Below are 27,167 nucleotides of genomic sequence, written 5' to 3'. Positions count from 1 at the left end.
CAAAGCCACATGCTTTCTGTGGAAAAGCACCAAAAAGAATATAGTTTGGAAGGATTCTTTGTAAATAAAACCAGTAATTTAATAGCCCTTACTTCAGAGAAGAGAGGCATTTAAAGCTAAAAATATATTAACATTTTTCCCTTAACTGTTAAATGGCTCTTGCAAGTACTTCTTGACAGTTTCCTTCCCAAGAGTCAACTTTTGGCTGACAATTTCATCTCTGCCTGAGAAGATGCCTGAAAGAGAAAGCAGCATTTGTTACAGGCATAATGTTGCAGGAAGAAATAACAGCAATCACATGCATCCATTTCAGAACTAAGATAATTACTAAAATTGCTTTGATGTAAAAATGCAGGGACTCCCTGCTCTTGACATAGCTACAGTGAATTCACATCTAGAAAATCATTTTGTAGGAGAGGAAATTTCAGAAAAAAAGTTGTGAAATTACGATGTTCTGGGCAGTGCAAACCCACGGTTGGTACCAGTTAGCCCCTCTTTTGTTTTATCTCCTTTCCTCTTTCCCTATTTGAGTTTTCAAGGGATAAAAAGAAAGTTGTACTGTGTAAGTCTCCAAGATGTGTTTTATTCTGTCCCCCAGCCCTTTTTGGAAGGAGTAGTGTGGGAAATTTGCAGAAACCCTTTGAGGCAAGGGGGTTGGGACATTGGGAGAGGTAGCAGTAACTCTAGGTTTCCATGGGCACTTAGTGCTGTCAGCGATGCTTAAAGATGCAGCATCAAATAAGATGGTGAGAAGAACCTGAGGGCAGAGGCAACCTGACCACAGAAACAAAGTAAGTATGGACAATTTTGCTGCTGGGGGCTAGGACTGGGGAAGGTAATGCAATAAAGATGGGTGCACAGAGCACTTTTGTTCTCAGCCAGCAGCAGGAGTGAAACCAGGTAAGGAGGACACCAAAATGGGCTTTCGTTGCTACAGGAAAACTCACACCCTCCTTCCGGACTGTGTTAGTGACCCCTACTTCAGCACCACAGGCAGCCTTCCTCCAGTACTATTTCAGCAGCTCTCATCCCTAATCAGCACCGGGGCTGCAGGGCAGACTTTCTCCTTGGGCTCCTCTACTTACCGGGTTAAACTCCTTCACATGGACGCTCCTTTGCCGTCACTGGCTTACTGTCAGGGATAAGGGTGCAGCCAGCCAGCATGTCCACAGAGGCCAAGATAGAGTCATAAAGGCGATCTGCATGGCTCTCCAGCTCCCCAGATTGCTTCGCGATCCTCCCAAGGACATCCTTTAAAACTAACAATGAAGTTATACAAAGATACAGCATTCTGCTTGAAATAGGGCTGTATCAGTAGTTTCAGAATGCCCACCCATTTTATTTTTTAAAACAGTGATGTTCCAAGGACTTCTGTGGCACTGTTAATTTTTAATGAGGGTCTGTTAATGTTTGTTGTGTTGTTTTGTTGTTGCAGTATTGGATAATTAACTACCTCTGAGTACTTCCTCAACCCTTTTTATTATTTTGAGATAGGGTCTTGCTAAGTTGCCTAGACTGACCTGGAATTTGGAATCCTCCTGCCTCAGCCTACCATGTAGCTAAGATTACAGGTGTGTACCACAACACCTGGCTATATTATTAACTTTCAGTTAAAGCTAGTAGTTCACCAGCTGTACTTTGGAATTACATAATTGACAATAGGGCACACAGATATGGCTTTCTGTTAGATAGTATAATTTAACTTTAGAGATGAGATCAGGCACATAAAGCTTAAATATAAAAACATGCCAAATAAAAATGCTGATGCTACCAGCTCCTATCAACTTCTGTTGGCTTGAAGACTGACATTTCATATATGAGTGATTTGGTAATGTATTAGGGGATGCTTATGAGCCCTTCTGTGGGTCCTAAGTGAACAGACTTAAAAAGAAAATGATCTGAGAGTAGGCTAGGACAAAATCATTAGGCTGGGCTTCACTCCTACAGCGGTGCTGTGGATGGGCTTTATATATAGCCAGAGTATTTAATGCACAGCAGAATTTTTCCTTCAAAAGATAAAAAAAAATTTTAAGCACAAAGGCTGCCTTAGCTTCCGGTGCCTTTATCAGCTGTGTTAACATGCTTTCTGGTTTCCTGCCACAGCTACAACATCTGCCAACAGAGGAAGGGAAAGGGGAAGCTGCATGCCTTCAGACATTGCTGACTGGATGGGCAGAAGGAGGAATATAGATTGGCTGTGTTGAGATCTTTCCCTGGGGAAGCCGCAGAGTGCCATGTCATCAGGGCAATGAGCTGTTCTGACAACTCTAGAGAGCTGGCGTGGCGGAGATGTGCAGTAAAGCTTGGTCATAAAGGTGGCTGAGCTGGGTGTTTCCCCTCCACCTTCAGACTTTGCTCAGCCTTCCTGCGTCCTGTCAGTGGAATTCAGGGGAACTTTTTGATTATTATTTAATCTTTGACTATAGGGGCCAAGGAAAAGAGAAGCTAGAAAGGGAAATGAAGTACAGAATAATTTTCCAGTAGGATTTTTTTTTTTTTTTTTTTTTTCAGTATTGGGGATAGAATCCCGGGGTATTCTACTACTGAGCTGCATCCCCACCCTTTTATTTTGTATTTTGAGATAGAGTCATGCTGGTCTTGAACTTGTGATCCTCCTTCCTCAGCCTCCTGGGACATTGGGATCACAAGGCATGTGCCAACACACTCACCTCTAACTTTTGTGTTTTAACTGAATACAAACAGGGGCCTTGTACAGCTTAACATTAACAGGTTCCAGTCATTTGACCAGTTATAAGGGTTGAGATGCAAGACAGAACTGTCAATCTGTACAAGTAACTGGGTAAAAATGTGGAGGCCTTTGGCAGGAGGCTTAGATGGGCAACTCTTTAAGGGAAAATCTCTTGGGTTATACTTGGAGTCAAGTAAGAAAGTGGGCTGTGAAGCTGGGTGGGAGTGGGCATGTGCTGGCCTCTGCTCACTCTGATAAGGTGCTCCTGGAGGAAGAAAAGTGTGAAGTGTCAAGAGGAACTTGTGATTTTCACAAAACAGCCAAGCATTCTGATTATTCCAGGCAGAGGACAGGGAGGGGCATTGTACCAATCTGAAAGAGCCTGGATACATATCCAAGAACCATAGATTCTAACTGAAAGCCTCCTCTTCTGGCCAATACTACCCCAGGATCCCTTCTGAGAGCAGGGTCAAGTTCTTATTAGAGGGGTGTTCTTATTAGAGGCTAGCTACTGAAAACTACTGGAAAACTCTTTAAAGCGAAGGTCATTCACTTTACAGAGGCCTACTTTCACATGTGGCCTCTGAAAAGAGGCTCCTGCATTGGAGCTCTCCCTGCTCAGGCCTCACACCTCCAGACACTGACAGCAGTATAGAGTCAGCACATCGGGGCTGCCTGAGGCAAATTCACAATTCTGTAAGGTAATAATAGCATCTATCTCACAGAGCTGTGATTAAATGAGGGGAAAAAAAAGATATGACAACTGTTTCAGCCCATGCTAAGTGTTCAGTAAAATGCTGGTGTAGTTACAGCAGCAAAGGAGCTTGGCATGCTTTTGTGCTCCAATATAAAACCTAAAGATCCTAGTTTAAGGGAACCAGGGAAGAGCCAAAGGCCTTAAAGGGGCAGAGAATTGCAAAGGGTTCACATAACTCACAAGAGATAATCATTTTCCAATGTAAACCCTTTAGGGGTCACGGTCCATCAGAACCCCTCTGCTGATTCACAGGTACTTCCCAGGGTACCACTGAATATCTGCAAGTGCTGCCAGTTGTCACACTGTGGGAGCAGAAGGGCTTACTGGTATTTAGTGGGGTCAGGGATGCTGCGAAACATCCTGCAACTGCATAGGGAAAACCCTGTATAACATACAGCAACTGTGCTGGGGTTGAGAACCTAGGTCTACACTACCTCCCTAGTCTACACCCACTACTCTGTTAAAAGTGCCTTAAAAAAAAAGTGCCTTCTCAAGCTCCTGGGGTCTTGCTCAGCTTTGCGTACTCTTGGATTCCAGTATAAATCTCATCTCACTCCAAAGCTCAAGCAAAAAATAGATGAGATCTTAAAGCAATTGTTTGTACATAGTTTTACAGGAAATTAGGGACTACTTTGTGGAGTTCCCTCAGTTCAAGGTTTTAACCTCCATATCACACCTCTTCCCCTATAAGGACAAAGATGTGTGTAAAACTATAGGCACCTGGTACACTCAGACCTTCTCTTCTTTTTTGGCACTGGGGATTGAACCCAGGAGTGCTTTACCACTGAACTACATCCTCATCCCTTTTTGAGACAGGGTCTTGCTAAGTTGCTGAGGCTGGCTCTGGACTTGTGATCCTCCTGAATCGCAGGAGTGCACCATCACGCCCAGCTAGGAGTCCTCTTAGTCTCTGATTCTCACAACACCAGTTGGGAACTCATCCTGCAAAATGGGTTTGAGCTTGGTTTGCATGCCACTGCCACCCCATTCCCTTTCATCAGTTTAATTCTTCATTCAGTCTAATCCATGAGAATAGATTATTCTCAAGTCCTTTTGGTCAAGGATTTCTGGAACAATTCCTTCCCTAAAGTAGAAAATAAGGCAGAAAAACCAGAATTCAACCTGAGCTGAGTAAAGTGGGGAACCCCTGAGTGTTACCCACTGAATACTCCAGCCACAAATTAAGGATTGTTAGAATACAACCACGATTCCCATCCAGAACACTACCAAGAAACTATATAAGCAAATGAGCGCCATTCTTGCAAACTTAAGCTGGTTTTCTGACAGATTTACTTTTAATGACAACTGCCTCAACCTGGGTTTGCATGGCAATGATGACATAAAGAGCTGGCAGAAGTCCCCATGTGACTCTTAAGGCAGGTGGGGGTGGTTCCTGCAACATTGTATTCTCACCAGGCTGCTGCTGAGAGGGATTAAGCTCTAGCTAAATTAAAAGCTCAAGCACATAAACTGGGCACAGATGCACATGCCTACAATCCCAGCTATTCTGGATGCTGAGGCAGGTGGATTTCAAATTTGAAGCCAGCCTGGCCAACTTTGAGCCCTGACAAATTAAAATGAAAGGACCGAGGATATAGATCAGTGGTAGAATGTTTGCCTAGCATGTGTGAGACCCTGGGTTTAATCCTTAAGACTGTAAACAAAATAGAAAAAAAAAATCATTTAAAAAAAAAAAAACCTCAAGCACAAAAACATACTCACAGACCCAATGGAACAGAATTGGGAACTCAGAAATCTACACATAGATCTACAGTCAATTTTTGACAAAGGCAGCAAGAATACTGGTGAAAGTCTCCTCAATTGGTACTGGGAAAACTGCAGATCCACGTGCAGAATACTAAAACACAACCCTTGTTACAAAAATCAACCCCAAATAGATCAAAGACTTAAACAGACCTAACACTATGAAACTACTAGAATAAAACATGAGAAAAGGCTTCAGGACATTGGTCTGGGCAAACAATTTTTGGATATGACCCTAAAAGCCTAGGCAATAAAAGCAAAAACTGACAAACAGGATTACATTGACTGAAAAGTTTCTGCACAGTGAAGGAAAAAACAGAATGAAGAGACCTACAGAATGGAGAAGGTATTTGTAAACTAGTCATCTGACAAGGGATTAACTCACAAGTATAAAAGGAATTCAAATAATGACAACAAAAAACCCAAATAATCTGATTTAAAAATGGGTAAATGACTGAGTGTTGACATTTTTAAAAAAGATACACAAATGGCAAGAAATATACAAAAAAATGCTCAATATCACTTATCATGAGGGAGATACAAATCATAACCACCATAAAATAAAATTTCACTGTAGTTAAATGACCATTATCAAAAAGACAAAAAAATTAAAGGTGAATATTTGGAAAAGGGGGAATACTCAGATAATGCTGGGTAGGAAATGTAAATCAGCAGAGCCACTATGGAAAATAGTATGGAAGTTCTCAAAAAACTAGAAACAGAACTGCCATGTGATTCAGCAACCCTACTACTGTGTATACACATCCAAAGGAAAGGAAATCAGCAGGTCAGAGACACCTGCACTCACATGTTCACGTTCATCACATTCATAATACCCAAGATATGGAATCAACCTAGGTGTCCACTGGTGGATGAATGGGTAAGGAAAGTACATTTATAGAGTGGAATATTGAAAGCATAAAAAAGAACAAAAGTCTGTCATTTTATATTCATGGATAGAATATTAAGTGAAATAAGTCAGATGCAGACAAATTCTGGGGGCTGGGGTTGTGGCTCAGTTTTAGGGAGCTTTCCCAGAGTTTATGACACCCTGGATTGGATTCCCAGCTCCACAAACACAAAGAAAACAAAAACAACCAAACAACAAAAACCTGATTCTGCATGTTCTCATTATGTAGAAGTTAAAAGGCAGATCTTACAGAAAGAGAGGTATCTCTAATCATAGAATGATTAATAGTTCTGGAGTGCGGCTGGATAGGAGAAATAATTTCTCAGGTTTTGCAGTGCCAAGAATTAAACCTAGAGCTTTGCTGTGCCACTAGGCTATATATCCCCAGCCCCACTTCAGAAGTGTTCTATAGCACAGAAAGATAACAATGGTTGACAATAATTAACTGTTTATTTCCAAATAGCTTGTACAGAGGATTTTAAATGTTCCTAACACTAAGAAATGATAAATGAGATAACCAATATACCAATCCTGATCTGGTCATTCCACATTGTACACATGTACTGAAATGTCACACTGTATCTGATAAACAGGTACAACTGTATGTCAATCAAAAATAAAAAAAAATAGGTTAAACAATAATCTCTCAAGCATCTCACCTGGTGTGTTCTCCAATAGGCACTGAAGAAGAATCTCCCCCTTCTGTAAGACACTGTCTGTCAGGAACTGATGTTCATCTATATCATTCTTAAATTGCTTAAGACATATAGGGAAAGAAAAGGGAAAACAAAACTTCACTACTATTGTTTTATAAAACTTAAATGAACACCATGCAAAGTGGCTTGAGTCCTCTAACATGGAAGATATCACTTGGTCTGCAGAATTCCTCAAGTAAAGAGTGTACTAGTTTAAGTTCATCTTCCTTGAGCCTAATTTTTTTTTTCTTCTGTTTAGTTTGACAAGAGTTTTCCCTGACTGAGGCTGGCTCATGAACAGATTTATTGTTGTGCCCTATTTTATGGGGTTCTCATCAACTCACAATAGTATGGGCTTCCCAAAATAAACTCTTCTCTACTGGACCTGATAAGTAAGAATAAGCAATGTGGCTAGTGACCTCTGGCAGCTTCGGGGTCCACCTCAGGGTAACTGCCTCGACCAGGGAAGTGGCAAGTTTCCCAAGCAGCTCATCTGTTTTGCCCTCTCAGCTACCAAACTTTGTAGTCAATTGTTTTAATCTTTTTTTAGTTGCTAAGAAATGTTAGGTCAAAACTATGACCACCTTTAATCCATGGGGCATAATTCGGTGCTTAGTTTTGTTTTTCTTTTTTTTCCCTTAGGTACTACAGATTAAGTCCAGGGGCTCTTAACCACTGAGCCACAACCCCAGCCCTTTTTATTTTTTAAGACAGAATCTCACTAGATTGTTGGGGCTGGTCCTGAACTTGTGATTCTCTTGCCTCAGCCTCCGAAATTGCTGGGATTATAAGCATAAGCCTCCATGCTCAGCTTGGTGCTTAACTTTTTTTTTTTTTTTTTTAATATTTTTTAGTTATAGTTGGACACAATATCTTTATTTATTTTTACGTGGTGCTGAGGATCGAACCCAGGGCCTCACACGTGCTAGGCGAGCACTCTACAGTTGAACCACAATCCCAGCCCCTGGTGCTTAACTTTTTGAGCCATAATTTCACTCTTGGATTTACTTTTTTCCTGGTTTCAGTCTTCTTCTACCCTGATATCTACACTTATTTTATTCCTTGGTACTCTTATGTAGTTGAGATGCTGCCTTAACCCCACTGAGTTAAGATAGGCAGAGTATGGGAAAGGCCTAAGTTAAAATATGGGAACACAGAACTGGGTGTGGTGGCTCCTGTCTGCAATTCCAGTGATTTAGGAGGTTGAGGCAGGAGGATTACAAGTTTGAGGTCAGCCTGGGCAACTTGGCAAGACCCTGTCTCAAAATAAAAAAAATAAAAGGGCTGGGCCACTTCATACAAACCTAAATGTCAACAAAAATTGTTTCTGTGACATACTGAAGAAACGTGACCTGCAAGCACATACAGGGTCTGGGATCCCAGACTCTTTTAATGAACTTGGCAAGTGTTCAGATTTATTCTCTCAACATGGAGAATCTGTGAAGTACTAGGGGAAATATTCTTGGCTTTACTCAAGGACACACTAATGACTGTATATTCCAATGTCCTCTTTCTGCCTCAAGAACTCAATGGGCTTATTTGTCACATCACACAAAATTCTATGGTAATTGTAATTGTAAAAATAAAATAAAAGGGATGGGGACATAGCTCAGTGAGAAAGCATCACTGAATTCAATCCCCAACAGGGCTCTCCCCCTCAAAAAGCCATACCCACAGCTGCCACCTTAAAAATAAGTAAATCAAATATGTGAACATGCACACTTGCTTATAACAGTTGGAATTTTTTTTTTAATACTGGGATTTAACCAGGGGTGTTTTATCACCTAACTACATCCCCAGCCCTTTTTATTTTTTGTTTTGAGGCAGAGTCTTGCTAAGTTACCCAGGCTGGCCTCAAACTTATGGTCCTCCTGCCTTAGCATTACATCTGGATTACAGGCATGTGCCAACCATGTTGGTTTGGCCTCCAACTTTTCAAGGCCTCAGCCTCAGAGTAGCTAAAATTATAGGTGAGCACCACCTTGCCCCTTTTATACTAAGTCTTGATTTAAGCAGGTGCCAAGGTTAACTCATACATATATGTGAGCCACACAGTATTCTGTGTGGGGAAGGGGTTCAGTGCAATCTCACTTTGTGACAGTGGCTTAGGCCTCACTGACTTGCAGGAGTAACTCCTAGCTCAGATCTCAACTGTACTCACAAAGCAAGATAGTTGCTGGAAGTGAGGTGCAGAGAATGGCATGAGGGATAAAATGAAGGGAATGGGGTTAGCCTAAATGCACCTGTTAATGACAGGCTAGGAAAGACCATTGAGGTAAGTCTAACAGGGCATTTCCTCTTCTCTACAGATATATGCAACGTGGGGTCATGGAGTCGGCTTACAGAGGACCCTGAGACTCAGCCTTCTTCAAGCTCTTTCTGGAACTCAGGCTACCTCTCGCCACAGTACAGTAAATAACATTCCTGAGGGTGGAGCAGCTGGCCTGCTTGCCAGATTTTGGTTGGCTCAGAGATACAAAACAAAGGTCCTCCCTTCAGCCTGGGTGTGGTCCCAGCCAGGCTCTGAGTCAGGGTGGTGCAGCCTGAGGAACTTGTAAATCACGCCCTCTTCTGTGGAAGTTAATGTCAGGTTTTAAGGTTGTACAGATTTAGAGAAGACCCCTTCTAGATTGCCATCAGACTCAGACCACAAATGCTGTCTCTGCCCCTCAGGAAGAAGTTACGAAGGCTTGGCCAACCAGAGATTAAATGTATTAGCTGCTTAATAGAACATTCTGGGAGGCTTGCTTATTTATTTATTTATTTTAACCAAAGTATTTCCACAAAATTTTTTTGTTTTGTTCTTGGAGTACTTCTTACTCTCTACCGTATCTGAATCTATTTCTTTAGAAAGAGAGGTCTTTAACCTCTCTTTCTAAAGAAAGCCCTCTATGATCCTTCTCCCTCCCTCAGTTAAAAAGGTAATAGGTTTGTCTAAAAAGATGGAGATGCTGGCCCCAGGAGGTAGAGGTTCCCTTTGATGTAACAGTGACTCAGATAAGAAAGGCCAGGTTGTTTAGAAGAGGGGGAAATCCTGAAATCTCTGACCTTTGTCCTACTGTATCCCTTTCCCCTCTCATAAAAGCTTTCCATTCTCCAAAGATGGTCTTTTTTTTTTTAATATTTATTTTTTAGTTTTAGGTGGACACAATATCTTTATTTTACATTTATGTGCTGGTGAGGATGGAACCCAGTGCCTCATGCATGCTGGGTGAGCACAATACCACTGAGCCACAACCCTAGCCCCCCAAAGATGGTCTTTGAGACAGAAAGGTCTTCTCTACCCTCATCTCCTTTATCCTACTCAAAACTGGTTTAGAATAAAACCTGCTTTTCCCTCACCAACCTTCCCCCTGAGTTTTAGTGGAGCCTGATTAGCAGTAAATTCTTTTCTCCCTGGCTTCAGGATAAAAATTACATAATTTCAATATGCTTAATCCCATTCAATATGCTTACCCTAGGATCAAGTTAACTGGATCTCACAAAGAGGTATTTTTAAAAGAATGGAATCTTAATGAAAAGGAGGTAACCTCCCCCCCCAAAAAGCCAAACCCAAGCCCAAAGACACACAGAAGCAAACTGATATCAGATTTTTGTTTAAATCTGCTTTATCTGAATGCCCTGTTAACATTCTGAAGTCAGGAAAATTTCAACTCAGATACTTAAAAATAATAAAGCCCATCAGAACTTCTGAGATGGAATGTTCTGTATCTGTACTGTTTGGAGTGGTAGCCACCAGCACTGGGAATGCAGCTAATGCAAGTGAAAAATCTTAATTTCAACACATCCGTGACTGGTGGCTCTGTAACAGTGCAGGACAATAATTATAAACCCTGAGATATTTGGAAAATTATAATGCAGAACACCCTGAAGTATTTACAGTGTATATTTTCTTAATTCTATTTGGCCTGGGAATCAATTCATTTATTTTAAAAAGTTTTTTTTTTTTTTTGTACTGGGGATTGATCTCAGGGACATTTGACCACTGAGCCACATCCCCAGCCCTTTTTTGAATTTTATTTAGAGAATGTGAATTGCTTAGTCCCTCGCTGCTGCTAAGGCAGCAGATCCTCCTGCCTCGGCCTCCGGAGCTGCTGGGATTACAGTCCAGCTCATTTTACAAAGTTTTACACTTAGAATTTGAAAAGCCCCTCTGATTAGTTTCAGCTATAATTGAGCTACAACATATTAGGCATCAGTTATTTGAGACTTTATTTTGTGATTAAGTGCTTTTGCAATCACTCTTAGAAAGTAAAAAGGCCAGAAGCCAGGACCACACATTACCCGGTAAAGCTGCAGAGAAGACTTGAGACCTGTAAGACTAGACCTGGGTGGAGACCCAAGGTTAATGACATCTGAGACATCATATAGCCAGCGGATCAGCTCTTCCAGCTGACAGCAAAACGTCTGCAGAGACAAATAAATGAATACACGGTATTAGTGACTGAACTCCTATTTGTAATCAAAAGGCTAAAAATATCAGGATGGCTCTGGGAATGGTGTGCACCTCTCAGAGCTTTCCTTCAGGCTCCTCTCTCCCCGTCCCCTGCCTGTTCCCATCCCATGATGCCAGACCTTCCTCTGCCAGAGCAATGAGAAGCCCCTCTTGATTCTGTCTCCCTTTAGTCAGATGTGACACCAAATGAGAGACTAAGAAAACCCAGCCCCTGCAATGGGAGTGAACTGTAAAGGCAATGGATTGGACAGCCGAGAGGAGCAGGTCTGTCCTGGAAACCAATTCTTGGGATAACACCATTACTATCAAACCGTTTCTAAGGGAACAAATCCTGACCAACGTGAACCCATTGCTGAAAACAACTTTTACCTCATGCTATCTCCATCTTTTACCACAAAAGATAACATGTCCAATAACCTTGGTCCTACCTGCTACCCAGGACAAAGAAAATAACACATGTGACTTCAGGCAGGTTAAAACCCCTCACGAGTGCTAGGACATGTGGGTAGCATGGGCTCACAGGCCGAGGGCCACGCTGCAGGCAAGCATCCTTCTGCCACCTGGTGGGGAAGGAGGGCAGAGGGATGCCCAGAGAGTGGGGAAAGGAACATTCCTGAACCTTTCCCGGGTGTCGGTAACTGCACAAAGTCCTGATGTGAATTATTTAATTTAATCCACACAATATCCCAAAGAGGCAGGGCTCCACATTTCACAAAAAAGCAAACTCAAGGGACTGAGCCAAAATCCCAGAGGCAGCAATGCCATGATTTACAGTCCAGATCTGCCTGACCATTAGCAATCTATTCCATCCGGTATTGATCACATCTTCAGTTTTTTTTTTGTGTGTGTGGTACTGGGGATTGAACCCAGGGCCTTGAGCATGCAAGGCAAGTACTCTACCAACTCAGCTCCATCTCCAGCCCCACATCTTCAGATTCTAACAGGCAGCCAATGAAAGGTTCAGTGGCCGAGAAGTCTAGGACATGGGACATCTAACACCCCTTACTTTGTGGAGTACACCACTGTGGCAGAGGAAGCGCTGAGAAGTCCTGCAGTTGAGAGAGCTGCTACCTTTGTAAAGCCCAGTGTTTCCTAAGGGCACCTGCACAGGAACCCTTTGTGCAGGATACCTGAGAGGAAAAGCAGCCAGGGCTAGTGGTTTGGAGTCAGGATCTGCAGGGTCCACCTGGGTCTGATTCCTGGCATTAGTCCTACACACTCTGCCTTCTTCTCCAAACAGCAAAATGATAACAGTACTTATGGGGTAAGAGTTTTTTAAAAATATTTTTTATGTATATTTTTTAGTTGTAGATGAACACACAGTATCTTTATTTATTTTTATGTGGTTCTGAGGATAGAACTCAGTGCCTCCCACATGCGAGGCAAGCGCTCTACCACTGAGCTACAGCCTCAGCCCAAGAATTTTTTCGAAACACACACAAAATTTTTTTTTTTTTTAGTTGTGGTTAGACACAATACCTTTATTTTATTTATTTATTTTTATGTGGTGCTGAGGATTGAACCCAGTGGCTCGCATGTGCTAGGCGAGCGCTCTACCGCTGAGCCACAACCCCAGCCCCAGGAATTGTAAGAACTAAATAAGGTGCAGCACAGTGCCAGGAATGTGAAAAGTACCAGTCATTGTCAGCAAGTTTTATTGTGAAGTCTGTGGACTGGGGAAGAAGACAAGAAACCCTCCGTCCCCGCCCTGCCCCAGGTCCTTACCTGCACACACTGCACCAGGGAAGCTTTCCCCTGCTCTTTTCTGGGATCCTGCCTTTCAGCATCTGGGTCTGAGAATGGCCACCTGTCCAACACAGCTGGCAAGGAGGGGTGTGTTTTCAGCAGTCTAGAGGAGACCCCAAGCATCCGGCTGCTCACCAGATTGCCTTCCCCTGCCGAGTCTCGGGCCTGGACAAAGTTGTGCAGGCAGCAGTGGTTCTGTCCCTTGGGGCATCCAGGTCCTTGGACAGTAGTCCCAGAAGGAAGCTGGCTCTGGCTGGAGTCCGATGGAAGGGAAGCTGGCCCATCAGTGTCTGAAACTTCCAGGGAACTCTGTCCCTCAGTGACTCCAGAGGGCAGGCTCACCAAGGTGGGAATGGCATCTAGATAGGAAACCAAACTAGAAACCTGTGTCAGCCGAGTGGGCAGGGCAAGAAACTCGTCATCATTCTCCACCTCTTCTTCTGATTTCCATCTAGACTCCATGTAGGCAGGGCGCCGGACACTGTGGCAGGCCCTCTTCTCTCTCTCTGGCCTGGGTGAAGGATACCTTCTGTCCCTTGTCCTCAGCTGGGGAGAACCGCCCACCTCGAGGTGTTCACCCACAGGAAGCCGATTCTTCATGCCCCTCAGGGCTGTCTCTCTGCTCTCCCAAGAGGCATCTCTATTTCCTGGGACTTTAGGGGTGGATGCAAGTTGGCTCCAAGATGCCAGGCTCATGCTGCCCTGCTTCTGGGACACTTCAGAGGGCCACTGCTTAAGGCTTGGCTCTCTGGGCCCAGAAAATGGCAAGGTAGGAGCCTGTGCTGGTGGGCAGTTGGGGGAGACATTAGTGGGTGATTTTAGAGTACTTGCTGGAGAGACAGAGAAGCTATCCAGGTCTATACCTGAGTCCTGCAGGACAGGGTCAGCTGGCACATGGCTATCAAGTTGCTTTGGGAGCTGAGGCCCAGGCCTCAGGGGGTAAGTATAGTCCAGCAGGTCTTCGTACTCTCTATTTGGGTTCCAGAGCGGGGAGTGGCGATCAGGGGAAGGAGGCAAGGAATCTGGAAGCACACAGGCCCAGTACTCAGCCTGGAAGGAGAGGTGCCTCCGGCCCAAGCCAGCAGCATCACACCCAGAAGCTGCAGACTGTGATGACCACTGGAGCTGAGGCCCTGACCCCACCAGAGAAGGGGGATTCTGAGGGACAGCCAGCTCCAGGGAGGAGGGGATCTTGGTAAGGGAGCCATTCTGGGTTTCCACCTTCTCTTGCTGATTCTGGAGACTGCTGCCTGAGGAGGAGGCAGAGACACTGCAGCTGGATAGTTGAGGAGCAGCAGCCCCTGGGCTTACGACAGACTTCCACGGTGATGGGAAAGGGAAACGTGAGATTTGAGGCTGTTGGCTGAGCACCCAGGGGGAACCAACTGGGGAAGGGTCATCTTCAGTATCAGCCTCATGTCCTGAGCAAAGAGCTGTAGTTCTGGGCATGTCAACACTCTGAGGTAGCTCCTGGGAGGTAGAAGGCTTGGTCTCCTCCATCTGCAATAGTAAAGGACAAAGAAGCACTCGGGTGAAAATAATCAAACCCAATTTCTTTTCCCACGACAACGCAGGGAGGGAAAATATCAAAATGTAAAAAAGTCTGTGGCCTAAGGCAAGAAGCAGAGTGATTCAGGCTGCCCCAGCAGTCCCCCACAGCAGAGATCCCTGTCCCCAGTCCTTTCAGAAGTTCTTCCTCCATGGATGGCCAGTTTGTGAGCAAGCAAAACCCAGCTCTGTCATGCTGCAGCTAGAGAGCACTGCCCATTCTTTGAGAAGCAAGTCCTAGGTGGGCTACCTTTGATCATTATGTGGCTGACAGGAGATCCAAACCCAGCAGGCCCCACCAGGCTGCATCCTGCTCAGCTTGCTCCCCAGTGGTAGGTGAACTCTAGCAACATAGTCCCTCACCTCAGCCTCTTCACTTTGAATTTTTTTTTTGATTGTCATTATTATTATTATTATTTTTTTTTTGGAATTTTTAATCAGCTCAGTGAAAAACTCAGCCCCCACAGAGGCAGGACAGCACAACTGTTAAGGGATGGGCTTTGGAACCCAGACCTGAACCAGTCAACTCCTAAGCTCTGCCACCTTCCAGAGCTAAGATTGAGCCTCACTTTGCTGGTGTGTAGAGTGGGGAGGGTAACAGCACTGCCCCTTCAAGAGGAAAGGGTCACTGAACTCTTGGAGCAAAGCACTTGGGAAGAGCCCAGGTACTACCTCGATAAGCAAACTCACTCAGTGAAGTGCCCAATTCTGTGCTGGCTGACTTACCACCAGCCCCACCACATCAGCTCAGGTGCCTGTGTGTCCCAGCCCCTTGCTCCTAGTCACACTCAAGAGTCTCCCCACAGGATGGGGCCCATGGGGAAGCAAGCAGCAGCCAAGGTCACAATGACACCAAGAACATCAAAGCGGGTTGGGGATATAGCTCAGTTGGGCGAGTCTTGCCTCCCAAGTATAAGGCCCTGGGTTCAATTCCCAGCACCACAATTAAAAAAAAAAAACAAAAAAAAAACACCAAACAAACCCAAAGCCATTCCCAGGAAAGGTTTGGCAAGCAGAATATAGAATGTCTGAACTGGAAGGGACAGATCATTAGGGTCACCCTCCAATTATAAAAAGGCCTTGAAAGATGCAGTGACGTGGCCACATTCTCAGAACCTAGTAGGATTCCCTCACTGGGTCCCTTGTAGTCAGATGCTCAAGAAATTCTCCTTAGCCATAGACAGTGCTGTCCTCCACAGGGGCTCTGACAGGTCTCCTGGTCCCAAGGGTGTGGAGAGCCATTCTCACACGTGACTGGGCAACTCCTGGTTTGGGTCTGAGGCGCTCTGGCTAATCTGTGTCGGAGCTTTCCCGGCCCTCTCCTGATGAGAGCCTGTCCGTGTGGGGGTGTGACTGACCACTGACCCCGGGGGCCAATCACTGACCCTGACTTTGGTGTGCGGCCCCCCTCAACCTTCATTGGACGGAATTCTCCCCTGAATTTCTTGTTCCCCAATAAAAGGCTACTCCCTGGCGTGCTCCCTCTCTTTCTCTCCTGCTAGCCCTGAGTAATCCTTGCTGCCCTACCGGGTGGTTCGACGTGGGAACCAGAGAGGGGAGCCGTCTCGGACCTGGTCATAGAAAAAGGTAACTGAGTCTGTATGTTTTATTTCGATCTCGCTAGCTAACTTTTATGCCAAGAACCTCATTAATGAAACCAGTGCACTGGTCGCATGGTGGACAAGGGAACTCAAGTCTCAGGGCCCTCAGAAGCCCAAAAGTCCCCAGGATCCTCTTGAATCTTTCAAATCACCAACTCAGAAGAAACACAATAGGGCTCCAGTTGTCAAAGGTTCCCTGGTCTAGCCCCCTGGGCAGCAGGCTCTTGGCCATACCAGTCCTCAAAGTCAACAGTTATGCTTTTGAGGAACAGGAGATATCATGGACAGAGTGCCCTCCTGGCCTGGAGGCCTACCTCTCCAAGTGAGTCTGAGTCAGAAATCCTCATTCCCAGGCTCCTCCAACCCTCCAACCTGCACCATGGCAGGGAAAGGATGTCAGCCAGTGAGGAAATGTCCACACCCCCAAAGGATAGCACTGTGTCAACCCACAGTCCTGCTTGCCTTCCTACCTACCTGGCTTTCCACAGAGTGCAAGAGGTCTCCAGTTCCCACGCTGGCAGGAGGAAGCAGGTCACTGGGGGCAGGCCTAGACCTAACAGCTGCTCTGCTGGCAGCGTTGGCCTGTGGCAGATAAGCTCTGCAGGTGCCGGCAGGGGTAGGTAGCCCCTCCGCCCCCCACACAGGAGAGGCCGGCCCTCCTTCAGCCTCTAGGCATTGGGGCTGCTCCTGGTTCATGGACCCGGGCACATCCACCTTTTGCTCCCCACGGCTCCATCTCCCACAGGACTGGGCCTTTGCATCTGCAGATACTTCCAGCTCTGCCTTTTCTTCACCCAGGGCCATCAAGCTGTCCCTAGGTCAGGGCTCCCCTGAAGCCTTCCACTCCCTACAGAACAGGAGAAAAAAAACAAGATTTTTTTCTGTTTTTTTTTTTTTTTAATCTGTGTTCAAGAAACCTTGTTTTTTGTTTTTTTAAAATATTTTTTAGTTGTAAATGGATCTTTTGTTTTATTTATATGCAGTGCTGAGGATCAAACCCAGGGCCTCACACATGCCAGGCAAGTGCCGAACCACTGAGACACAACTCAACCCCAATTTCTTTTTCTTTAATTTAAAATTTAGAAATTTTTAAAATTTTAAGTTTTAGTTGTAGTTGAACACAATACCTTTATTTATTTATTTTTATGTGGTGATGAGGATCGAATCCAGGGCCTCGCACATGCTAGGTGAGTATTCTACTGCTGAGCTACAACCCCAGCCCTGGAAACCTTGGTTTTTAATGTTTAAGACAAACATTTTGGCCAAAAGGAAAAAGAAACAGCGACCATGTCCACAGGGAGTGCTAAGGTCCAGGTTTTCCCTGGCTTCAGAACTTTCAGAGGGGACACAGTAGCACATTTTGTCCTCTGTTTTTATGGTAGCTGATTCTGTCCCCAGCAGGGTCAGTACAGGTGTTAAGGTGCAAAAGGCTTGTTGGGCCTGCAACAAGTACAAAGCACGGGCCTAGTGGAGGAGCAGGGCGGTGGCAGAGAAGGAACTCTATGGTGGTGAGCTAGCTAGGACCCTTCTGTCCTAAAGTGTCACACTCCTGTGAGGCTGAGTTAGGGGCAACTTATATAGGAGATGGAGGATGGTAGGCCTTCTGACAGGTGGAGGTTTGTGGCCAAAAGACACAATCCTGATCCTAATCACTAGGTGTTTCTTCAGTTCTGCAACTTGAAGAACAAAGATCAAAGGTTTTTATTTCCTTAGGCTGTTTTTGTCACTGCTTGGTTTGCCCCCATGCAGTTCCTGACATCTTATACAATAGACAGGATAGAGGGGGCAGCTGCCCCAGGCCCTCTTGCTGAGCACCAAACTCACAGCAATGAAAGAAAACACACTTCACCTAATGACTGTGGAAGAAGAGGGTCAGGTAAGGTTCAATAGGGAGTCTGGGGGAGATAGTGCCTCAGCGCTCAGCTTCTCAAGTCCCAGTCAGAGTCAAGGTTAGGGTCCTGCCTATGTCACCTTTTCATACAGTCCCTCTGACCCAACCCCACTGAACCAGAGGCCCAGCTGGGCCCTCTTTGGGCACAGCCTACAGTGGTTCTGTGTCACAACAGCCTGTCTGCCTGTTGGCAGGTGATTGGGCCTATCTCTATCCCTTCTACCCTGGTGAATAGCAAGTCAGGGCATGCCCTGCCTCCCACTGGGCCCAAGAAAGGATACTTCTTATGGGACTTGGCTTTGCCTGGCAGAGGAGGCAGGGCCCTCTCAGCACATAGAACCATATGCCAAGGCTGTGGATGAGGCTGGGCCTCTCATTCTAAGGATGGTCGTCAGAGACCTAAAGGAGAGATCAGTAACCTTTTCAGGCTAACCTGGCTTTTAAAAAATTATTTTTATTTTTTTAATTGTCAATGGATCTAACCTGGCCTTTTTTTTTTTTTTTTGGTCATTGTTACTAGGGATTAAATCCAGCACTTTACCACTGAGCTATATCTTCAGACCTTTTTATTTTTAGATCAGGACTGGCTAAGATACTAAAGGTCTTGCTAAGTTGCTGAGACTGGCCTCAAACTTGTTGTCCTCCTGCCTCAGCCTCCCAAATCACTGGGATTACAGGTGTGTACTCACTGTGCCTGGCGCTAGCCTGAGCTTATGCTGATGTTGATGGCTGAGGGAAGCTGTGGAAACCAGGTGGGTAATGGTGGGACCGGAGTTAGTCCATGTGAGAGGGAGAGCCAGGTAGGCAGAAGAACACAAGGTGGGCACTCAGAGAAGAGGAAAAGAATTTGAGATGGACCTGCAAATGGGAAGAGATCTAGGACAAGCCTGGCCTGAGCTGGTCAGCCAGGGCTGCTGCTAGGGCAGGATGGTGCTGGGCTAAAGAGCTGACAGAAGAGCAGCTCTGGGAGGGCTTGGGAGGAGGTAAGGCAACTATGAATGCCCAGGATGTCGGCAGCCACCTGCAGTGACTCAAGGCCAACCCCAAAGCTCAAATGTGGACAGAAATAGCCTTGTTTCCTCAGAGACTGGAGGCAAAGCATGAAAGAGCAGGCGCTGCTGGCAGCAGGGGAGGCTGCCAAGGGGGAGGAGGCCGCAGCTGCATGCTCCTCACACTTGGCACACATGTCAGGCAACACAACCAGGGAGAGAACCACATACACCTGAGACCACTCTATCCCAGAATACTAGAGTCCTCACTGTGTCCTTCCTAGGCACATGAGGCTCCACCCTGCTTTAGGGGTGACCCTTCAGAAGAGCATGCACTTTACCAGCATGCTCATTTAATTCTCGCAAGCACCAGATAGGGCAGGAGTTAGTCAGAAAAACAAGTTTTGGACAGGTAATATATAGCTCAAATACAAAATGCACGACAGATGTGAAAGTCTCCCTCTGTCCATGTCCCCTGTTCCTCCAATAAATGAGCCAGTGCATGCAGAACATTTCAAACAGTGGCTGGCACAGCACATGCACTAAGCATCAACTATTAATAATAGTGTCATGGGGGCACTGACAGAATCAGTGTTAACAGGTCACCTTACAAGGAAGGAACAAAGGAGTCACACAGGAGAAACAGCAGTCAACCTTTCATATAAATCAAAATGTTTACCACCAGATACTCCCACAAACACAGGTAAGCAGCCTTAGTAGTTTTTATGGATGACTCCTGCATCCCAATGTGTACACAAACATGATTATCTATTTTAAAACAAAATACCTTGGAAACTGTTCCTTACCAATGCACAGATTTCCTTTTTCTTTTTCATCACCAGTCGCTTATATTAATGGATATTTGGGTTATTTCCAATCTTTGCTTCTACAAATAATACTCTGATGAACAGCAGCACATCATCTGCACGCATGCCAGCATCCTGAGGTGCAGAGGACCTGCACACGTTGCCAGGAGCCTCTGGGTGCTGACAATCCAGACTCCCACGGGCATGTGCCAGTGTGGCATCCCACTGCTCACTTCAGATGGGGAAACCACAGCTCGGGAGTCAAGTCCAAGGGTTGTCTGACTCTAGAACCCAAGCTCTTTATGGATCAAGCAGGGAACCAGCGACAGAAGAAAAGCACAGAGTAGAAGGAGAAGACTGGTGGAGAAGACAGAGTGACCAAGTCCTGCTGAGAGGGATTTTCATGAAGCCACATCCTCACCTTGTGGCTCTTTAAGAAACTGCATATGAAGACATTTGCGGGTAAGTTGTGATTTCACAACTGTGGGAACAAGCTGAGCCCACGAGCTGGAGAAATTAGGGTGAAGGCCGAATCTAACCCACAACCCCTGATTGCTCCTTCTTGCTCCAGTCCTAAAAACTCTCTCAATGGCCAGAGTTCCCTATGCCCCTCACTAAGGAGTGTGAGTCAGTGCTGGAGTGAGATGAAGCCAGGGAAGACAAGTGAAAACATTTCGCTTTGAGGATGCGTTGTCTTATCTGGACTTCATTATTCTTATCCTGGGGAAGGGAGTGTGGAGAACTACAGTAACTATTCTATGCTGTTCAGGAGACACCCTTAAGTAATTCACAAGGGCACACACAAACCTAATCTAGGTTTACCAGCGTGACCAGAGGCCCTTCATTAAACGAGTAAGGAGGTCTGAAAACCAATAATTTTCATGGAAACAATACTTACAAAAAGACAGAATACAGGGGGCTGGGGTTGTGGCTCAGTGGTAGAGCACTTGCCTAGCACATGAGAAGTGCTGGGTTTGACCCTCAGCACCACATAAATAAACAAATAAATAAATAAATAGAATAAAGGTATTGTGTCCAACTACAGCTAAAAATATATATATTAAAAAAAAAAAAAAACAGAATAAACGTGGTTAAGCAGTCCCTTCACAATCTTATTTTATTGATCTGCCTAATAAATCATGTCCTTCCCCTACACTGCATAATTTCTGAGAATTAGACAAATGTGAAAGAAAAGAATAAAAGCAATTATGCCTTCCAAATCTTACATGAAATGATACTAAATACAAAGAAAGGGAGAAATTGACAGGGATAGAGATAACGAGGGAAAAGTCCCTGATGTAGTAACTGTTGCTTGAGGGTGGGGTGCCTGCTTGGACCTTCCTTCTTGAGACAGTGTGTCCCTCTCAGAGCAGCCAAAAGGACTGTTCACACTGAAGAGCATCACTTGCTATGCTGGCTCATCAGCTTTAGCTGCTGCACTACAGCGGCCTATGATGGCCTCCTTAGCTGGCCTCCTTCCTTGTAGGGAAGCATCAGAAGATGGCACTGAGTGAAAGGAGGCATCAGAACATAGACAATGAGGGGCTGGGGTTGTGGCTCAGTGGTAGAGTGCTCACCTAGCATGCACGAGGCACTGATAAATGTAAATCCTCAGCACCACATAAATGTAAAAGAAAGATATTGTATACCTAAAACTAAAAAATATTAAAAAAAAAAAAAAAAAGAATATAAACAATGAGCAATGAAATACATCACTGCCTGAGAATGTCTGAACCCACTAACTACAACTGCTCGGTCCCTGTCCAAACCAAGAGACAGGCCACATAAGCTTTGCATATTCTAGGGACCACCTGGACTATGCTATTAAAATCCTCCATAGTTTCCAGGACCCACAAAGGCTGTATGATCTACAAGATATAATTAGGAGTGAGGTAGGCTTGGCTTACTCTTGTCCTACAGTAAAAATATGCTTAGCACCACGTATGTGGTAACGTTAACTCTACAAGCCTGGCCACCTGACCCTCCTGCTATCTGCTTATCACTCAAAGGCAGTCCTGTCACAGCTGCCAGGCTTGCTCCCACTCATTCCTGTCCAGGACAGAGAAAAGAGGAATGGGAAAGGGGGATGGAGGCTGTCCACTCTTGACTAAATCATTCAAATAGAAAAATGATCCAGTAGGGAGCATACAGATTCTTTCATCATGAATTCTCTTTATAACAATCCCATTTATCCCAACTGTGTCCAGGAAGTTCCGTTCTGGCAGGGGCCTGGTCCCTGCATCCGAGTCTACAGATGCCACCTTTGCTGGCACAGGGGCCAGGTGCTGCTTCACAGAGTAAGCCTTACCAGTTCTAGGCCCTATGGGTGAAATCTGTTTTCACAGGAGTCATAGGCATAGAGATAAATGCACACAGAGATGAATACACAGTGGCAGAATGTGGCCAATGAGCCATATGAAGCGGCTCTGCCTGCTTCTCCTCCTCCACAAGTATGAACCAAGGCAAGGGGAAAGGTGGGAGGGTAGGACCCACAGGGCAGGTGACTGTGTTCAAGACTCCTGGGGGAACTGGATTTATAGGAGAAAAGAATGTCAAGGCAAAGGCCAATCCAGGCAAGGTGGCTGCATGAAAGTGGGAAAAGATACATATTGGGGTGGCCCACAAAGGGGACATCGAGAGGTGACTTTGAGGCCCACCTCAGAGCAGGGTTGGTGCAGGGAAAAACTGTGACTGCGGGCCAATGGCCCAGAGCAACTGCTGTTCACCTGCTGTTTCCCTGGCTGCAGAAGGCTGCCTGGAGTCCCTCAGTCCTCAGGACCACCAGCCAATCCTTCCCTGCAGGTGAAATCAAAGCACAGTGAAAATGAAGACCAGGCTCAAAGCTACAGAAGGGTAGAGTAAGGCCTTTCCTGAACCCTTAGGCATTGATATCCTTCTTCTCTTCCTCCCTTGGGCTGCTTCTTAAAGTTCTGCTTTGGTTCCACAGAACAGGAGGAGTCCCCACAGCTATGCGAGGAGACAGTAGGTTCCTGTAGATCATTATGCTGGGGAGTGCATGAGCCAGGCTAACAGTCCCCTCGCTTTCTCACCCACTCACCTCTTGGCTGACTGACTAGTACGAGAACCACCAGCCAACCTCACAGCAAAGCCAAGGTCTGTAAATGGCTTTAGAGACATGCAACTGCCACATCTACAAGGAACATGGCTGAGTCCAGTCACCCCTCCCATCATCCCAAGTTCTTGGGCCTCCTCCCCAGTCAGTAGAGTTTTCGCATCAAAGTTCAAAGAACAAGGATGTTGAGGACTAAATACGAAATAAATGTGTTCAAATTAATTTTTCCCACCAAAGAGCCAAGCAGAAAAATAGTTTTCCTGGAACACAAGTTGCTCCTACTGTCAGAGGAAGCTGTATTGGCTCCACATGGCTGCATTTCACAGGCCACTGGGTTTACTATACTGACAGTTTTCTGGGAGGCCATCAGGCTACACACATAAAGACTGATAAGAATCTTACCAATTTTCTCAAAAGATACTATGAAGAATGCCACTTAGTACACTACAATGTCCTCTTTGGAGAACCCATGAAAAAAGAATTCTATGGTCTCACTAACAGAAAGAGCTGCTTCTACTGAGCAACCCGTTTTTACTTTATAGGTATTAGCAAAACTTATAAAACTTCCCTCTGTGCTTTGGCTGCTAAGAAGGCCAGAGCTAGAAAAGCAGTCCCATATAACTAAAATGTACAGGGTAGAGGCATACCACTTTTGTGCTAATCTCACCCTTGATTTCTTCTTTTCTTTCAACCTACCTGCCTCAATTGCTTTTATTAAAAATCTTGTTACAATACAAGCACCTCAGATTCTTCAAATCACTTAACAAGATAATGGACTTGCTAAGAACAGAATAAAGAGAAAAAATTCCTAAATATAAGATTTTATTCCAATACCATAAGAAAATAAAATATGATGGGTTGCGGGTGTAGCTTGATGGCAGGGTGCATGCTTCACAGGGTGCACGCACCAGGCCCTGGGTTTGATCCTCAGTACCAAATCACCACCATCACCACCGGCACTAACACCACATCAACAGAACCTTCTAAAAGGTAAGCACAGAAGAAACACTTATTTTATTTTATGGAAGGAAATGTTGCCCAATTCTAGAATTGCAAAAATCAAATCAATCTTTAAACACACGAAAAAGGCAAAAAGATACTTAGGTTAGTACTTCACTATTCAAAAATGTGATCCAGGACCAGCAGCATCCATATCCCCTAAGAGCTTTTTGGAAATACAGACACTCAGGTCTCTCCTGGAAGAGACCTGAATTGGAAGCAGAACCTGCATTTTAGCAGAATCTCCTAATGACTTGCTAGGCACACTAATGTTTCAGAAAACACCAGGCTGGTAAGTAGGATGGTCTTGTCCCATGGCTTTATGATTACTGAGCAAGCAAGCGCACACATGCCAGGCACACATAAGAAATTTATGGTCCTTATCCAGAAAGCTTCTGCAATAAGATACTTGAAAAAGCTCACATCTTGTGGCAATTTTTTAATGGCTAATTATGAAATGTCACAGCTATAAGGATGTTCCCAGAAAGAATAGTACTGTGGCTATACTAAAAACATAATCACATATTTGAATTTCTCCTGTGAATTACAAGTAAGAAAGGGAACGAAGATACTTGTTTTGGAGACATGAAATAATTTAAAGAGAAGCTGACATGCCAAGGGGGGGTTACAGTTGGAAGGAAATACACATTTCAGTCTGTTTCCTGCAACCAGATGAGGTACAGGAAAACCTGGAAGAGAGGTAGTAACCCCCATGGGTTGCATGTGGCACCTCTAGGTCAGCAAACAGTCCAAAGACAACAGGAAGACTTCTTCTACTTTTCACATGTCTAGAAACAAATTTAAAGACAGGAAGCAGTTTCTTCATGAGAATAGATTTAGTTCTAAGGAGAAAAGCCACTCAAAGTTCACCTATACAAACTCTGTCTTTTGCCAAAGACTTTTTCTTGCTGGAGGTGGTGGCACATTCTTATAATCCCAGCAGCTAAGGTGGCTGAGGCAGAAAAATGGCAAGTTCAATGCCAGCCTCAGCAATTTATCAAGGACCTACAGAATTTAGTGAGATCCTGTCTCAAAAATTAAAAAAAAAAGACCTTTTCTGTCTCTCATCCTAAATATTTTTTGGCAGTCACATCAGGCACCATCTATTTCATGCCTCTGCCACATGACCAATCTGAGTAACACATCACATTAAAAGTCTACAGTGGCTAGACATGGTGGTGCACCTGCAATCCCAGCAACTCTGGAGGCAGAAGAGACCAGGAGACCAGGCTCAACTCTGGAGACCAGGCTCAGCAACTTAGTGAGAACTTGTCTCAAAATAGTTCAGTGGTCAAGCCCTGTTGGGTTCAATCCCCCATACCTAAAAAATAACAATAATCATAAAAATAAAATTCTTTTAGAGCTGGGGTTGTGGCTCAGAGGTACAGCGCTTGCCTAGCAAGCAATGAGTTCGATCCTCAGCACCACATAAAAAATAAAATAGAGAAATTGTGTACATCTACAATTAAAAAATAAATGCTAAAAAAATAAATAAATAAAATTCTACTGTGATACTTGGTCAAACTGTTATTTGGCACCCAATCTCTAATAGGTGGTAAGACTGTAGAAACATAAACAGATAATCTATGGAATATTTTTCACCATGGGAAGAGAATCAGGAAAGGTTTAAGGGATTTTCTTTTCTTTTTTAAAATTAAGGATCATATAAAGACTAAAAAGCAGAGTCTGAAGGGTCAAGTACTCTACAGAAAGTTAGTATTGGTGAGTCTGTTCAAGTATCTGTTTATTTTTATCCTAACAACTGCTGACAGCTACTAAATATTTTCTTTGTGCCAGGAACTATCTTAGGCATTTTATTATCAGTATTTTATTCAATCCTCAAAACCCACGGAATAGGTACTATTACTAACTCTACTTTACAAATGAGGAAACTGTGGCTCAGAGAAGTTAATTTACAGAGTTGTTAACTCAGCAGAGTTTTAGTCTGATTTGACTTAGCCTAAGCTCAGCTGTGAGAATTAATTGGCCCAACAAGTTAAAAGTATAAAAGCTCCTGTTTTTTCAACTTTTGGCCCCACTACTGCTTTTTGTTTTCTTCCGGCTTCCTTCCATCACTGAGTGCCTTCATCAGGCTAGGGGCTGGGGAAAACACAACACAGGGCGGTGTGTAAAAACAGTGGTTATTGAAAGCAGCCCAAAAGAGGGCAGTGATCATCAGTTTTAGAATGGGGAAGAACTTTAAAAAAAGCTTCCTAGAAGAGGTGAAACCGAGTCCCTTGCTCTTTTCTGTACTGAGTGGAACAGAATTTACCCAGATGTTGAAGAAAGGGCCTGGAGGGAACAAGGTGAGAAATAGTGACTTGCATTTCTTTTAATCAATCCCAAAGCAAACTGATACAAAACCCTTTGTCGTGCCCTTTAACAAGATCCCTTACACCCCAGATCTGAGAGCTGATGGGGTATATGCCAAAGCTAGCTCCCTTGTGCCCTCGCCACCTCGGACACACAGTGAAGTCCAGTCTGCCCTGGCTCTGGCAGGTTTCCGCTCATTTTATTACAAACAATACACTGAACACAACCTAGTAATTATAAAGGGTCTGGAATAGGTTTTGGACAAGCGCCCCTGGGCTGCTAGGAACCATTCTAGTGATGACAGCTGGAAAGGATAGCTCTTCTGGGTTAAAAAATGAGTCATTTTGCTTTTCTTCCTCTGCTACGGTCACAGCGATAGGACAGCGTTCTTCCTAGCCCCGGCATCAATATCCAGAAAGCGAGCGAGAGAATCGTTCGTCTCGATCTTTCCAGTGGGAATGACCCTGGGCTGCGTTCGCCCGGATCGAGAAGCAGGGTTCCCCCGCGTGGAGGCAGACGCGCGGCGCAGCTGCGGGGCCGCCAGATGTGTGGACACGCGCTCCCTCCGCAGGCCCTTGCCGCTCCCAGCCGTTCTTCAGTCCTTCTCCCGCCCCTCACCTCGGCCGGGTTCGGTATGCAAGATGGAGGCGAAGGCACGAGGCGCCCCCACCCCCAGGAAGCCTTTGTGCCCTCCAGCCCGCACGGCCCCGGGCCTCGCAGGCCGCCCAGGAGAGATCGCGGAGCGGAGGGAGCCTTACCGCAAGCGCGGGGCTGCCCAGGACGCTATTCCCAACACCCGGTACCCCGACACGTACGTCAGATACTGCCTACTCACCGCACCTCGAACCTTCGCACGTCCTGGGCAGCCCCGCAGTCCCATGCGGCAGCCCGAGCCCGGGATCCCAGGCAACAACCGTGGCCCTCCCGCTG

The 27,167-nt window shown here is 45.2% G+C and overlaps 1 protein-coding gene across 4 annotated transcripts; it reads right to left on the bottom strand.

The window, feature by feature from the left end:
• Positions 1–54: 54 nt before the first annotated feature.
• Cep68 (centrosomal protein 68) lies at positions 55–27,167 on the bottom strand. Of its 4 annotated transcripts, none has more exons than XM_027934278.2 (7): positions 27,078–27,167; positions 16,641–17,013; positions 12,997–14,517; positions 11,100–11,222; positions 6,780–6,876; positions 1,086–1,259; positions 55–236 (listed from the first exon to the last, which is right to left on the bottom strand). In XM_027934278.2, the coding sequence occupies exons 2-6, from the start codon at positions 16,968–16,970 to the stop codon at positions 1,090–1,092; spliced, it is 2,241 nt and encodes a 746-aa protein (XP_027790079.1). In that variant the 5' UTR covers positions 16,971–17,013; positions 27,078–27,167; the 3' UTR covers positions 55–236; positions 1,086–1,089. The 4 variants fall into 4 exon arrangements, with proteins under 4 accessions (XP_027790079.1, XP_027790078.1, XP_027790080.1 ...); XM_027934277.2 differs by having other exon boundaries at positions 27,073–27,158; XM_027934279.2 differs by lacking the exon at positions 27,078–27,167 and adding an exon at positions 26,996–27,016.

Source organism: Marmota flaviventris, chromosome 14 (genome assembly GCF_047511675.1).
Source record: "Marmota flaviventris isolate mMarFla1 chromosome 14, mMarFla1.hap1, whole genome shotgun sequence".
NCBI classification, from domain to species: domain Eukaryota; kingdom Metazoa; phylum Chordata; class Mammalia; order Rodentia; family Sciuridae; genus Marmota; species Marmota flaviventris.
Note: the sequence above shows the minus strand (reverse complement) of the source record. Positions and strands in the feature narration are given on the sequence as shown.